This window comes from Benincasa hispida, unplaced genomic scaffold (genome assembly GCF_027475165.1).
Source record: "Benincasa hispida cultivar pf3 unplaced genomic scaffold, pf3_genome.v1.1 HicScf138, whole genome shotgun sequence".
NCBI classification, from domain to species: Eukaryota; Viridiplantae; Streptophyta; class Magnoliopsida; order Cucurbitales; family Cucurbitaceae; genus Benincasa; species Benincasa hispida.
The window spans coordinates 26249-42445 of record NW_028325720.1 but is presented as its reverse complement, the minus strand read 5'-3'; the positions used below and the strand labels follow the sequence as shown (position 1 = coordinate 42445).

Below are 16197 nucleotides of genomic sequence, written 5' to 3'. Positions count from 1 at the left end.
TGGTAGGTCTTAATATTTTTTCTTTTCTTTTCTTTTCTTTTTTATTATTTTTTTTTTTACTTTTTAGATTTTGAAAATCAAATCTTAAGAATACTACTTTCATTTATTTCTTTTTTAAAATTGGCTAAGTTTTTTTTTCTTTTTGAAGTTAAATAACAAAACAAAGAAATTAATATATAGAAGAATGTTTACTAAGCTTAACTGTAAAAAATGAAAGATCCAAAATCAAATTGGTATAAAATTTTTTATTTATTTATTTATTTATTTATTGAATTCTTAGATTTTGAAAATAAAATGAAATGCTACTTCCACTTATTTCTTTCTTTAATTTTGTTATATACTTTAAAATAAAAAAAAATAAAAGTTTATTTCTTTTTAAAAAAAATTGTTTCAGAAAGTTGACTATGAATCCGTATATTTTATAAGATAGATGAAAATCATCGTAAAGAAATTAGAGAAAGTTGACTTAGGCTACTTAGTCTTAATCCTGGGTATATTATGAACTCTTGTTCACGAGGAATTTTCCTCTGATTTGCGTGGGTGAAGGTGGCCAATTCGCTGACCCAATATGCCTACTATTTTGGGGATAATAAAACAGAGTGGGGAGTTGGGAACATAATAGTACAAGATAGAATTCACTCCTTCCCTCTTTGAGGGTAAGTAGATGAGTGTTCCCTCAAGTGGTGTCTCTAGAACTTGAACAAAGGACTCTACCCTCTCATTGACACACCCAAGGTTAAAACGGTAATTTGACCTAGTTGGAGTTACAAACACACGTAAAGGACTACTTGCTAGAATTGGTACTATATTCATGGACACAGAAATATATCTTGCTAGTATTAGTCTATATCCATGGACATAGAAATATATCTATAATGAGAAGACTGCAGCTGTGGGTCTTTAGTGAAGTGTTGATGAATTCTCTCTGTGCAATAAATGCTGACCTTTGCAAATGAGGGGATCTTCTAATAGAGCTCCTTGATGGGCTTCATGGGCTTGGGCCTGGCCTTGATTGGCCATGGGTCTAACTTTTGGACATAATTTAATTGGACTTCAGCCTGGTCTTTAGGCCCAATTAACTGGGCATAGGCCTATTTTTGCATTTTAGGCCCATCTTAAGCCCATATTTGGGTGCCCAACGTCCAAATTATAACGTCAAATTGGTCGAAATTAATTTTACTCAATCAACGTCTGCGACGAAAACACAGAATTTGTCCTCAATTTTAATTTGAGACACATGCCAACTCTTAATTGGTCACAAATTTGACGATTTCGGAATTTTGTCATTTCACACGAATATGATGTAAGCAAAATGTCAAAAACCCCTAATTTTGAAAAATAAGACATACAATCGTATTTTCACTTCAATTTTAGGTCATCCATCCATCGGACCTTAAAATCATAGAGTTCGAAAATCCAAAGATTAAGAAAATAACTTAGACCAATATATATATAGGTGTGTGTGTGTGTGTGTGTTTAAACATTAAAATAAAGAATTCATAAAGTAAAACTTGTAACATTTATATCCCCATGGTTTAATCACGACCCTAGTGTTGTAACAAGACAAACAATACCCAATGAAAGGGACAATTAATTTGTTTTTACCATAGTGGGCCCACCATTTGTAACTGAATTAGAAAAAAACAACATTAGCTTTGTTCAAATACTCTTCTCTTTTGTGAATTTTATGCTCTCTAATCTTATCTTCAACTTCCAACACATCCTTATCTTCTCTTTCTTTGCTTTTTTATTTTTTTATTTTACCCTTTTCGTTAGACAATGGTAGGGTCTAGATTATCCATAATCGATTTTAAAAATGGTAATTGATGTTTTATCTACATAATTATATTAAAATTAATAGACCATTTTTTTAAATCTATTTTCAATAGATTCACTTTCTCCCAACTATCGGCAAGTTTATATTTGGTGACAAATTAGGAATATTTTCTAATGAATACGTTTGGAAGAAATTTTAGAATGTTCGAAATTACGTATGTTTTAAAATAGTGATTGTTTGGTAATGGTGTATATAGGTAAAGCCCACAGTTATTTAGACCTCGTTCGATAACTATTTAATTTTTTAAAAGTTAGACTCGTTTTCTTCAAATTTCTTTATCATAGTTTTAGTTTTTTCCAACAACAACAAAATATTTGAATTGTTAACAAAATTATTTTAAAAAATATATATTTCTGTTTTAATTTTTAAAATTTGACTTGATTTCTTAAAACAATACTAGAAAGTAAATAAAGCAAACAAAGAAATCAATGAATAAAAGTAGTTATGTAAGTTTAATTCTTAAAAATCAAAATTTAACATAAAATGTAAATAGTTATCATTTGCCTTAATAATTTCTAGTCAATGAAGATCGATTTTTCGGTCAAGTGATTGACCAAGAAGAACGTGAAAAAAATACTAATTTCTTAGATTTTTTTTGGGAGTGATGTGAAGATTATAAAACCAATTTTAAAACTAAATGCCAATAATTCAAAATCACATTTGATTACTTTTTAAGATGAAAACATTAAAATGACTCATCACAAAAAATAATTTTATAAAATCATTTAAATAATTATAATATGTGGAGTGGAGGACTCTAATCTTCAACTCTAAAATTTAAAAAAAATAGAATTTTTATGCTGTTGAGTCATGTTCACCAAACTCATTTTTCTTCTATTTCAAAAATTTATCTCAAAGATGATTTTAACTTTCTCAAACTTCATCATAAAAACAAATAAGTGAGGAAAAAAAAAGTCTTAAAACATGCTTTTACACCTAATAAAAATGATTTTTTCTTAAACATTAAACACTTTTAAAAAAAATAATTCAAATCATTCTAATTCTTTAACTCCTTGATTTGATTATGGGTCTTAACAAACCGATCATATTCATTCATATGCATTTTCATAATCTATTGACTTTACCCTATTTTTTATTATTTATTTATTTCCTCTAATTTAGTTGTTTCTTACATGCATATATTTTCTCTCATTCTCAATACCCTTTACCCTTTTAAACCTTAACAAATTTTTAAAAATCATTTATTATTTTTAAAAAATTGGCTTAGCTTATTTTTAAAAGAAAATTATTTCAAATTGTAAAATTGTTGAAAGTATTTACGAGATGGAACAAAATTGCTGATAGATACTGGTTGACATTTATAAGTGTCTATCAGTGACATTGATAGACGAATCTATCAATGTCACTGATAGACACAGATAGAAGTCTATCAGCATCTATCATTGATAGTTCTAAAATTTTTCTATATTTTGTAAATATTTTAATTTATTTTTATATATTTGAAAACAACCATTTTTTTAATTTAAATAACAAAAAAAAAAATCAATGGGTAGAAAAGTATTTATTAAATTTAATTTTTTAAAAAAATTATAAATTAAATTGGTAGGTCTTAATCTTTTTTCTTTTTCTAATCGGCTTAGTTTTTTTTTTTTTTTTTGAAGTTAAATAACAAAACAAAGAAATTAATATGTAGAAGAATGTTTACTAATCTTAATTGTAAAAAATGAAAGATCCAAAATCAAATTGGTATGAAAAAAGGGTTTTGGTTATTTATTTATTTATTGAATTCTTAGATTTTGAAAATCAAATGAAACGCTACTTCCACTTATTTCTTTCTTTATTTTTGTTATCTACTTTAAAATCAAAAACAGAAAAGTTTATTTCTTTTTTAAAAAATTGTTTTAGAAAGTTAACCATGAATCTGTATATTTTATAAGATAGATGAAAATCATCATAAAGAAATTAGGGAAAGTTGACCTAGGCGACTTAGTCTTAATCCCGAGTATATTATGAACTCCTTTTTGTGAGGGATTGTCATTTGATTTACATGGGTGAGGGTGGCCAGTTCGCTGACCCAATATGCCTATCATTTTGGGATGAGATCGAGTGGGGAGTTGGGAACATAATAATACAAGATGTAATTCACTTATTACCTCTTTGAGATTAAGTAGATGAGTGTTCCCTCAAGTGGTGTCTCCAGGACTTGAACAAAGGGCCATACCCTCTCATTGACTCGAAAAGCATTTCTATTTATTGGTTGGATCATAAACATGTTGTTCATTAGAGGAGCACGGGTACTTAAGGAGTCAGAGGTAACCCAAGGGTAAAATAGTAATTTGACCCAGTTGGAGTTACGAACATGCTGTCTTTATTGAGTGTTGATGAATTATCTATGGCTCTCGAAATGTAGAAATGCTGACCTTTGCAAATGAGGGAGCTTCTCAATTTATAGAGCTCCCTAATGGGCTTCATGGGTTTGGGCCTAACCTTTGGGCCTAATTTAATTGGACTTGAGTCTGGCCTTTGGGCTTAATTAATTGGACTTAAGCGTGATCTTTAGGCCCAATTACTGTAAAAAGATTTGGAGAAAACAAATGCAATTTTCAAAGCCCAAAATCCAAAACAAACAAATTATTAACCAAAACCTAAATTTGATGTTTAATTATAAGCAAAAGTTGTGTAGCCTATATAATTAAACACCTTTAGAGAAATCACTAAATCTACCAAACCTTACTTGAAAAAAAAAAAAGAAGAAAGAAATAGAATAAAAATTCATACCCTACAAAGAAGTTATGAAAAAAATGAACTTTAAACAATTTATTTTCGTAATAAAAATTTATATTTTTGTCGGTCAACATTTGAATTTTGATTAGTGAATGTTAAAATGAGTTGTCAAAAGGAAATCCTAGAGTAGTAGGGGTAGTTATATAGCAATTAACCCAAAATTAAATATTACTTTATCATTCTTAGTTGTCATTTTGACTAAAAAAAACTTTATTATTATTTATTATTCCAAAAATATATATTTATATACTATATTAGGTGTGAAATGAGAATTACGGTTACATAAGCAGTTTGCATTGATATTTGAGATAGTTTGCATTGGTATTTGAGACAATTGGTTGATGAACGTTGCTTTTTTCTTTCCTTTGTTTTTATGTGAAACAATTATTATTTTTTTTTAAATTTCTTTATAATCTATTATTACATTTTCTTTTTCTCTATATATATATATATATATGATAATTTCAAATTACCCATATTATTATTTAAAAATAATATTCCTCAAATTCTTTTGAAGAATAAGCCAAAAGAAGAATAATTAAATCCAAAATGTTACAATACAACTCTCACAATCTCACCGGTGTTCGGAATTGCATGCACGACAGACCACGTGGAAGATTTTTAAATCTATACATATGTGTGTGAGGCAAGCTATTCAAGAAACATGTGAGATCATGTTGTCTTTAATCCATTTTTCAGAAATTTTCATTTTACATCCCTTAAATTATACCTATTTAAATCTTTAATTTTCATAAATTTACTAAAAATATAAATGCAAAATGTATAGGTAAAGAGTTTCTCCTAATAACATTTTTTTCATATATAGGATAGATTTATAAATATAATATATGAATGGATATTAACAATGACACTAATGAATCGGTATATTATCTCAGCATAATAAACTTTGAGACCCATAAAGTTTCTAACTCAACAAAATTGACATAATTTAATTTATTTTGCTATAATTTATTTATATATATATATATAATTTCAACCAAAATGTCAAAATCTCACCTTTCAGATGTTGAATATTAAAAAAAAAAAAACCAAAGATTTTTTTTATATTTATATCAACTAAAATTTATAAAAATACAAAATAATAAATTATGAGAAGCCACAAAAACTGTCATGTTCAAATATGATATTCATATGTTTAATAATAATAATAATAAAAAGAACATATGCTTAATTATATGCTAAAACTACAATACATTATTTTTTTAATTATATATTATTTGATAAAATAAATCTATTTTAACCCTAGCCAATTAATTTGTAGAAATTCCTAATCCTATAGTATTGTATTCTATAGCTAGTTTCGCCATATATTGATTTATTTACAATATATTTGATAACTTTCTATTGACAATAATGTTGTCACCATTTTATAATACATAAAAAGAAAAAAAAAATGTTATGAGACCAACTAATTTCATATGCTTATGAAGTGTTATTTGGTTTCTTTTACAATGTTCATGATTTTTTTATCGAAAATTAAGCATTTAAATAGAGAGTTTTCATGGGAAAAAAATCCAAAACATTTTCATTGAATTTTTTTATTAACAAAACTGAATGGCCAACAATTCTTTGCGGAGAACACGATTTCTATAAATTGTTCACAAGAAATCTATTGAAGTAAACGAAAACTTTCGTGGAATGAAGAATAAATTAGAGAATGGAGACAAGACTAGAGAAGCTTATTATTGCCTCCACCTCATCCCACGAACATCTGTTAAACATGTGAATAGCTCACCTAGTTAGGACACCTACTATTGGTCAAGAAGCCAAAGTTTTGAATCTTTTCACCTCCACATGGTGTTGAGTGAATATCATTCAACAATATCAAATACACTTATTTATAAAAAAAAAAAAAAAAAATGACGTGGCGGTCCGTGGTTGATCTGAGATTTCTCCTCCAACAAGAGGAAAGCAAAGAACGAGATCAAAAGACCAATCCACATGCGCAAGATTCCATTTTAATAATTTCACACGAATATGATGTAAGCAAAATGTCAAAAACCCCTAATTTTGAAAAATAAGACATACAATCGTATTTTCACTTCAATTTTAGGTCATCCATCCATCGGACCTTAAAATCATAGAGTTCGAAAATCCAAAGATTAAGAAAATAACTTAGACCAATATATATATAGGTGTGTGTGTGTGTGTGTTTAAACATTAAAATAAAGAATTCATAAAGTAAAACTTGTAACATTTATATCCCCATGGTTTAATCACGACCCTAGTGTTGTAACAAGACAAACAATACCCAATGAAAGGGACAATTAATTTGTTTTTACCATAGTGGGCCCACCATTTGTAGCTGAATTAGAAAAAAACAATATTAGCTTTGTTCAAATACTCTTCTCTTTTGTGAATTTTATGCTCTCTAATCTTATCTTCAACTTCCAACACATCCTTATCTTCTCTTTCTTTGCTTTTTTATTTTTTTATTTTACCCTTTTCGTTAGACAATGGTAGGGTCTAGATTATCCATAATCGATTTTAAAAATGGTAATTGATTTTTTATCTACATAATTATATTAAAATTAATAGACCATTTTTTTAAATCTCTTTTCAATAGATTCACTTTCTCCCAACTATCGGCAAGTTTATATTTGGTGACAAATTAGGAATATTTTCTAATGAATACGTTTGGAAGAAGTTTTAGAATGTTCGAAATTACGTATGTTTTAAAATAGTGATTGTTTGGTAATGGTGTATATAGGTAAAGCCCACAGTTATTTAGATCTCGTTCGATAACTATTTAATTTTTTAAAAGTTAGACTCGTTTTCTTCAAATTTCTTTATCATAGTTTTAGTTTTTTCCAACAACAACAAAATATTTGAATTGTTAACAAAATTATTTTAAAAAATATATATTTCTGTTTTAATTTTTAAAATTTGACTTGATTTCTTAAAACAATACTAGAAAGTAAATAAAGCAAACAAAGAAATCAATGAATAAAAGTAGTTATGTAAGTTTAATTCTTAAAAATCAGAATTTAACATAAAATGTAAATAGTTATCATTTGACTTAATAATTTCTAGTCAATGAAGATTGATTTTTCGGTCAAGTGATTGACCAAGAAGAACGTGAAAAAAATACTAATTTCTTAGATTTTTTTTGGGAGTGATGTGAAGATTATAAAACCAATTTTAAAACTAAATGTCAATAATTCAAAATCACATTTGATTACTTTTTAAGATGAAAACATTAAAATGACTCATCACAAAAAATAATTTTATAAAATCATTTAAATAATTATAATATGTGGAGTGGAGGACTCTAATCTTCAACTCTAAAATTTTTTTTTTAAAAAAAATAGAATTTTTATGCTGTTGAGTCATGTTCACCAAACTCATTTTTCTTCTATTTCAAAAATTTATCTCAAAGATGATTTTAACTTTCTCAAACTTCATCATAAAAACAAATAAGTGAGGAAAAAAAAAAGTCTTAAAACATGCTTTTACACCTAATAAAAATTATTTTTTCTTAAACATTAAACACTTTTAAAAAAAATAATTCAAATCATTCTAATTCTTTAACTCCTTGATTTGATTATGGGTCTTAACAAACCGATCATATTCATTCATATGCATTTTCATAATCTATTGACTTTACCCTATTTTTTATTATTTATTTATTTCCTCTAATTTAGTTGTTTCTTACATGCATATATTTTCTCTCATTCTCAATACCCTTTACCCTTTTAAACCTTAACAAATTTTTAAAAATCATTTATTATTTTTAAAAAATTGGCTTAGCTTTTTTTTAAAAGAAAATTATTTCAAATTGTAAAATTGTTGAAAGTATTTACGAGATGGAACAAAATTGCTGATAGATACTGGTTGACATTTATCAGTGTCTATCAGTGACATTGATAGACGAATCTATCAATGTCACTGATAGACACAGATAGAAGTCTATCAGCATCTATCATTGATAGTTCTAAAATTTTACTATATTTTGTAAATATTTTAATTTATTTTTATATATTTGAAAACAACCATTTTTTAAATTTAAATAACAAAAAAAAAATCAATGGGTAGAAAAGTATTTATAAATTTAAAATTTTTAAAAAATTATAAATTAAATTGGTAGGTCTTAATCTTTTTTCTTTTTCTAATCGGCTTAGTTTTTTTTTTTTTTTGAAGTTAAATAACAAAACAAAGAAATTAATATGTAGAAGAATGTTTACTAATCTTAATTGTAAAAAATGAAAGATCCAAAATCAAATTGGTATGAAAAAAGGGTTTTGGTTATTTATTTATTTATTGAATTCTTAGATTTTGAAAATCAAATGAAACGCTACTTCCACTTATTTCTTTCTTTATTTTTGTTATCTACTTTAAAATAAAAAACAGAAAAGTTTATTTCTTTTTTAAAAAATTGTTTTAGAAAGTTAACCATGAATCTGTATATTTTATAAGATAGATGAAAATCATCATAAAGAAATTAGGGAAAGTTGACCTAGGCGACTTAGTCTTAATCCCGAGTATATTATGAACTCCTTTTTGTGAGGGATTGTCATTTGATTTACATGGGTGAGGGTGGCCAGTTCGCTGACCCAATATGCCTATCATTTTGGGATGAGACCGAGTGGAGAGTTGGGAACATAATAATACAAGATGTAATTCACTTATTACCTCTTTGAGATTAAGTAGATGAGTGTTCCCTCAAGTGGTGTCTCCAGGACTTGAACAAAGGGCCATACCCTCTCATTGACTCGAAAAGCATTTCTATTTATTGGTTGGATCATAAACATGTTGTTCATTAGAGGAGCACTGGTACTTAAGGAGTCAGAGGTAACCCAAGGGTAAAATAGTAATTTGACCCAGTTGGAGTTACGAACATACTGTCTTTATTGAGTGTTGATGAATTATCTCTGGCTCTCGAAATGTAGAAATGCTGACCTTTGCAAATGAGGGAGCTTCTCAATTTATAGATCTCCCTAATGGGCTTCATGGGTTTAGGCCTAACCTTTGGGCCTAATTTAATTGGACTTGAGTCTGGCCTTTGGGCTTAATTAATTGGACTTAAGCGTGATCTTTAGGCCCAATTATTTTAAAAAGATTTGGAGAAAACAAATGCAATTTTAAAAGCCCAAAATCCATAACAAACAAATATTTTAAAAGCCCAATTATTCAGATATTTCTGGGTCTATATCTATCTTTGTGCTTCCACCAAATTATCTTATCATAATTTGTTACGTGATAAATTCTTTTTATATCTTTATTTAAATATTTTAATTCTTATTGTGTGCGATGAAAGTGAGATGCATAGAAATAGGATACATCCAAATTTTAATCACCAAGTATTGCTCATTATGTTTTATTTCATGGAAAGTCATATTTAGGTTCAATGGATTGCATTTATCCTATTTCTACATTTCAAAATCACAAAACAAAAAAAATCAAAAATATATTTTGGGAAAAAAAAGTTTGTCACATCACAAACCGATGAACCATACAAAAATGTATACATCCTAAACCACATCCTTTTTATTAGTCTTACTTCATCATAGAAAATAAATAATTCAATATAGATATATGAGTAATATTTAAGTGCAGCCACAAGACTATACTCATCTCCATGCACACGTTGATACTTGAGTGAGTTTTACAAAAATGAGTACAACACGGGATGCACCCAAGTTTGTATATATGTATATATGAGAAGAGTTGATCGTGTGACAAACTAGTTTTTTTTTTTTTTTTTTGACAATATGTGGGGTAGGGGAGTCGAATCTCTCACTTTGAGGATAATAATACAAACACTTTGCAAGTTGAAGCTATGTTCATTTTGACAAATTATAGTCAGACGATAAAGTGAGCTACACAAAGTTGGCTATGGATGCAAATTTTTCTTAAGGATGGATGAAAAGTACTGTAAAAAGATTAGAAGAAAACAAACACAATTTTCAAAGCCCAAAATCCAAAACAAACTAATTATTAACCAAAACCTAAATTTCATGTTTAATTATAAGCAAAATTTTGTGTAGCCTATATAATTAAACTCCTTTAGACAAATCATGAAATCTACCAAACCTTACTTGAAAAAAAAAAAAGAAAAAGAAAAATAAATAGAATATATCACAAAAGCTATACAAAATTCAAACCCTACAAAGTTATAAAAAAAAAAAAAGAAAGAAATTTAAACAATTTATTTTCGAAATAAAAATTCATATTTTTGTCAGTCAACATTGGAATTGTGATTGGTGAATGAAGATGAGTTGTCAAAAGGTAAATCTGGAATAGTAGGGGTAGTTATATAGCAATTAACCCAAAATTAAATATTACTATATCATTATGAGTTGTCATTTTGACTAAAAACGAACTTTATTATTATTTATTATGCCAAAAATATATATTTATATATTATATTAGGTGTGAAATGGGAATTACGGTTAAGTTTGCATTGATATTTGAGACAATTGGTTGAACTATTGCTTTTTTCTTTTCTTTGTTTTTATGTGAAAAAATTATCATTATTTTTAAATTTTTTTATTATCTATTATTACATTTTCTTTTTCTCTTTTTCTTTTGTTCTTATTGCCATTAATCTTTTATAATTTTAAGGCTATGAGTACCAAAGGTTAAAATATCTTCTCTTCTTTAGTGATGAAATGTACCGAGATTTGTAATATGATTTCTTTCCTTTCGTGAATTTCGAGGCAGGTATTTTATCTCAATTAAACGATAGTGAATTATTATGAAAGTAATAATTTAATTGCTAAATTTTAGTGGGTAATGTATTTAAGGGTAATTGTTTTAAATGGTAAAACTCTTGAAAATATTTTTAGTATAACAAAATATTACTGTCTATCAGTGATAGATCGCGATAGACATCTATCAATGGACGACAGATCACGATGGACATCAATCTCGTGATCTATCACTGATAGATAGTAACGAGTTGTTATATTTGTAAATAAGTTGGTTCATTTTCCTTTATTTGAAAACACCTCATGATTTTGTCTCTATATTTTTTGTTTTATAATAATTTAGTACTTGTATTTTGAAATTTGTAATGATGTCATCTGTATCTTGAACAATCGTTATGTATTTAAAAGTGTATAGACTAAGTGGCGTTTGGGGCAAAGAGTTGATTATTATAGTCCTAGGTTATTATAGTTAAGTTATAATAGTTTGTGTTTGGGGTATAGATTATATTAGCTTGATTTATAATAGTATGTGTTTGAAGTGTAAACTATTTTAATTTGTGAAAGAAATAGTAAACACTGTAGCAATGAATAAAAAGCTATGAATGTGAAATAGTAAAAGCCATAATAAATAGTAAATACTATAGAAAATGAGGGTTTAGAAATAATATTACTGTAACTAATTGGGGAATACAAAATAGTATTTACTTTAGTAGTTATTATAATCTTAGGATAGTCTTCGCCCCTAACACACTATAAATTGTTACATACTAAAGATCAAGAGACTAAATTTTTACTTTCCATAAATATTCATGATTAAGAATATTTGTTTTAACTTTTAAGAGTGTGAATGCTTTGAGTTGTTAGCTTTTCAGGTTACTATTTTTATCGATGTCACTTCTGGAGATCTAATTAAACATATTCTATGATGTCGTGTTCTGCATGTGACATCTGAATATCATGAAATCAATGTTTTTATCGTATCTTTTGAAACCAACGCACTAGATATGTAACTTACGTCATTTTTGACTTGTTTAGAAGGTCAATTATTAAAATATCATATCATTATTGTCAATGAAAGTATTACATATGATCAACTATTTATCAATATTAATAAAGATTGTAAGGATAATATACAGATAATCATTAATTTTTTCTTAATAATTATTAAATTATTTTCTCTTTCAAATAAAGTAAAACAACATCAATCTACAGATTTAATATATATATTTATATATATGATAATTTCAAATTATCCATAATATTATTTAAAAAGAATATTCCTCAAATACTTTTGAAGAATAAGCCAAAAGAAGAATAATTAAATCCAAAATATTACAATACAACTCTCACAGTTTCACGTCTCACCAGTTTCCGGAATTGCATGCATGATAGGCCACGTGGAAGATTTTTAAATCTATACATATGTGTGTCAGGGCTATTCATGAAACATGTGAGATCATGTTGTCTTTAATCTATTTTGGAGAAATTTTCATTTTAAATTATACCTATTTAAATCTTGAACTTTCATAAATTTATCGATTAATCATATTTTTTAAGATTTGGTTTGAAAAATATTGTAAAAATTATATAATTCCGTTTTAAATTGTCGATGCATTTTATTCTTATAGGTGTATAGGCTTTTCGAGATGTTGAATTAATAAAATAGATGATTAAACTTGATGCATGGACACTCTTCAAAAGAAGTTTTAGTTGAGAGTCTAAATTGGTTTGTTTATGCATGGACACTCTTCAAAAGACTGATTTGTTCTCATCGTTTTAAAAATTTGTTTATGACCAACTTTTAAGCAAAATTTCAATATTATTATTTATAGATTAAGATTTATTTTGTATATTTAGTATATTCCTTATGCAGTGAATATCTATATCCTAAAATTTTAAATTGGTTAGTGCAATGCTATCATTTTTTTCTTTACATAATAGCACATATTTCTCCTATATTTAAAAAATAATCTTATATTTTTTCTTTGAATAAATTTAGAGCAAAGAATATATAAATTTAAGTTTTCAACATATATGATATAACATCTAAGAGGCGTTTGGGACAATAAACTAGTTATTATAGTTATAGATTGTTATAGTTGGATTATGATAGTTTGTCTTTGGGTATAGATTATTTTAGTTTAGGTTATAATAGTATGTGTCTGAGATGTAAACTATTTTAGTTTGAGAAGGAAATAGTAAATACTGTAGCAAATAATAAAAAAAATGATGAATGTAAAATAGTAAAAGTTGTAGTAAATAGTAAATACTGTAGCAAATGGGGGTTTTGAAATAGTGATGATTGTAGTTAATTGGAGGTTTTGAATTAGTTTTCTTGTAGCAAGAGGTGGTTATTATATTTTGATGATAACCCTTGTCCTAAATGCTTCCTAAATAATTTAATAAAATATAAATTTTGAAAATAGGTCTATTTAATTTAGGCATTATTATCCATCACGACAATTTACTATTATTTATCCAAAAAATTTAACATACTTTTTCATGTTCAAAATTAAAATTGAACAAATACTACTAATTTTCTTCATTTTACAATTGTTTTTTAGAACTACAATCACGAGAAATTATTTTAGAAGCTACAACTCCAAACTAAGCCTCAACATCTCTCTCTCTATATTTTTTATTTTTAATAAATTAGGTCTCATTTGGTAATCGTTTTGTTTTTTGGTTTTGGTTTTTTGACAATTAACATATTTCATCTTAATTTCTTACAATCATTTGCATCTTTCTCAAGTACAAAAATTGATTTTTTAGCATAGTTCTAAAAAGAAAAACAAGCCTTTAAAACTATTATTTTAATTTTCAAAATTCAGCTTGATTTTTGAAAACACAAGTAAAAAGTAGATAACAAATTAAAAAGTTAGAGGTGGAAGAACTATAGGCTTAATTTTTTTTAAAAAAACTAAATGATTATCAAATGAGGTCTTAGTCATCAATTTTATTATGTAACAATTTAGTATATGTATTTTAACATTTGTCATAATGTAGTCTCTGCCCTGTACAATTGTTAAAAATTTGAAAGTGTATATGGACTAAATTGTTGCAAAATTAAAAATATAAAAATAAGTGTTTGTTATATATTAAAATCAAAAGAGACTAATACTTCATTTGGTAACCATTTTATTGTTTATTTTTAAAAATTTAGCCTAATTCTTCGTAATTTCTTTGTTACAATTGTTTGCATATTTCTTAGGTAAAGAGTTGAATTATTAGTCAAATTAAAAAAAATTAAAAATGATTTTTTTTAGTTTTCAAAACTTGGCTTGATTTTTAAAAATATTAGTAAAAAGTAAAAAACAAAGGCAAAAAAAAAAAAAAATTATAGGCTTAATTTTAGAAAATCAAATAGTTACTAAATGCGACCTAAATCGTTAAAAGTTAATGACTAAAACTGTTTTTTCAACCTTTATGTTTTTAAGTTTAGATGGTTTAAGTCGTTGTTTTTTAGGGTTACTATTTTTATTGATGTCGCATGTGAAGACTCTAACCTGACATATTCTATAATAATATGATGTCTCGTTGTGCACGCGTCATTTGAATACAACAAAATCAATGATCTTATCATGTCATTCAAAACCAACGTACTAGATACGTAAGTTACGTCATTTTTGACTTGTTTAGATTTTCAATTATTGAAATACCATATCGTTCGTTATCAATCAAACGTAATACATAATTGTAATTATTAATAATATATTTTAATATTAATTGTAATTATTAATAATATATTTTAATATTAATACATAATCATTTTTGACTAACAGTAGCCTCAACACCAACGCCATTAATGTCGTTCACAAGCTTCTCAATCTCACACATTCCAGAATTGTCATTTACCCCAAAATTCCACTCCGATAACAAAATGTTCTCATCGCCATCTCCTTCAACAATAATCGTTTCCGTTCCGCCTAATTCGCTGATTCCCACCATCAAATTTTCTCTATTCATCAAATCGCCCATATTCACTTCCGATTGAACAAACCCTAACTCCCCTGCCATATTGCTACTATTTCCCCCAATTTTATCATTCGAATTCATCACCATATCAATAAACCATTGATCCATCAAATTCCTTCCATTATCAACAAGATCCATCTCATTGCTCCCTATTTCAAGCAGATGAGAGTTAGAAGGAACAAATTCAGTAGGAGGAGGAGGAAGACGATGAACCTGTTGATGATACTCGATTCGTTTTTGGCAGTCTCTTATTCTCTCTCCGACCATCCAGAACAATGCGAGAAATTCCCCATTGGTGAGTTGGGAAATATGATGACCTTGATGCAATTGATGCATCAGAAGATCGAGTTCGAGTTCTTGATTCTTCTTGATGAGTTTCTTTAGCATATCTTGAGCTTTAGTGGTGCATTCCTTGAGATATGTCTCTTGATTCGTCATTTTCTTCTGGCGTTCGACTTCCGGAAGGCTGAGAAAGCGATGGTAGAGGTGTTGAGCGACAGAGAGAGATGGCCAAATGATGGGATGGTCCTCGTCGGGGCCATTGACGACGGCAAAGGAGAAAACGCCGCAGAGAGTGGTGAGTTCATTTACTTTCTTTAACAATCTGAGCCTTCGTTTCTTGAAACTGGCTTTTCTTGCATTATCGCTTGCAATACAAACCAACTTCACTTTCTTCCTCGTCATCGAGGCTCTCTCTGTCTTTCTTGTTCTTCTTGTTCTTTCTGGACTCTGATTTTAAGGTGCAACAATGGAGTTTATTTATAAGCCCTGGGGTTAAACTTTTTATTTTTATTTATCTTTTTCTAAGTTTTTTTATTCTCTTGGTAAACAAATTACTAGAGGCATTTTTGTCCTTTAGTAACTAGTGGTAATTAAAGATGAAAAATACCCCACTGCATCCTGCATTCCACCTATCTTTCTGACACAATAGTCCAATCACAGTTTACCATATGATTAGAAAAGTTGTAT

At 27.3% G+C, this 16197-nt stretch overlaps 1 protein-coding gene across 1 annotated transcript; it reads right to left on the bottom strand.

Moving 5' to 3' along the window:
* Window positions 1–15018: 15018 nt before the first annotated feature.
* LOC150031226 (agamous-like MADS-box protein AGL80) lies at window positions 15019–15912 on the bottom strand. Its single transcript, XM_090309154.1, has one exon. It carries the CDS (start codon window positions 15910–15912, stop codon window positions 15019–15021), a length of 894 nt encoding a protein of 297 aa, XP_090165280.1.
* Window positions 15913–16197: the final 285 nt, after the last annotated feature.

Bases quoted from the DNA above. Each gene is read 5' to 3' on its own strand.
- LOC150031226 (XM_090309154.1), bottom strand. From the start codon at position 15,912: ATGACGAGGAAGAAAGTGAAGTTGGTTTGTATTGCAAGCGATAATGCA.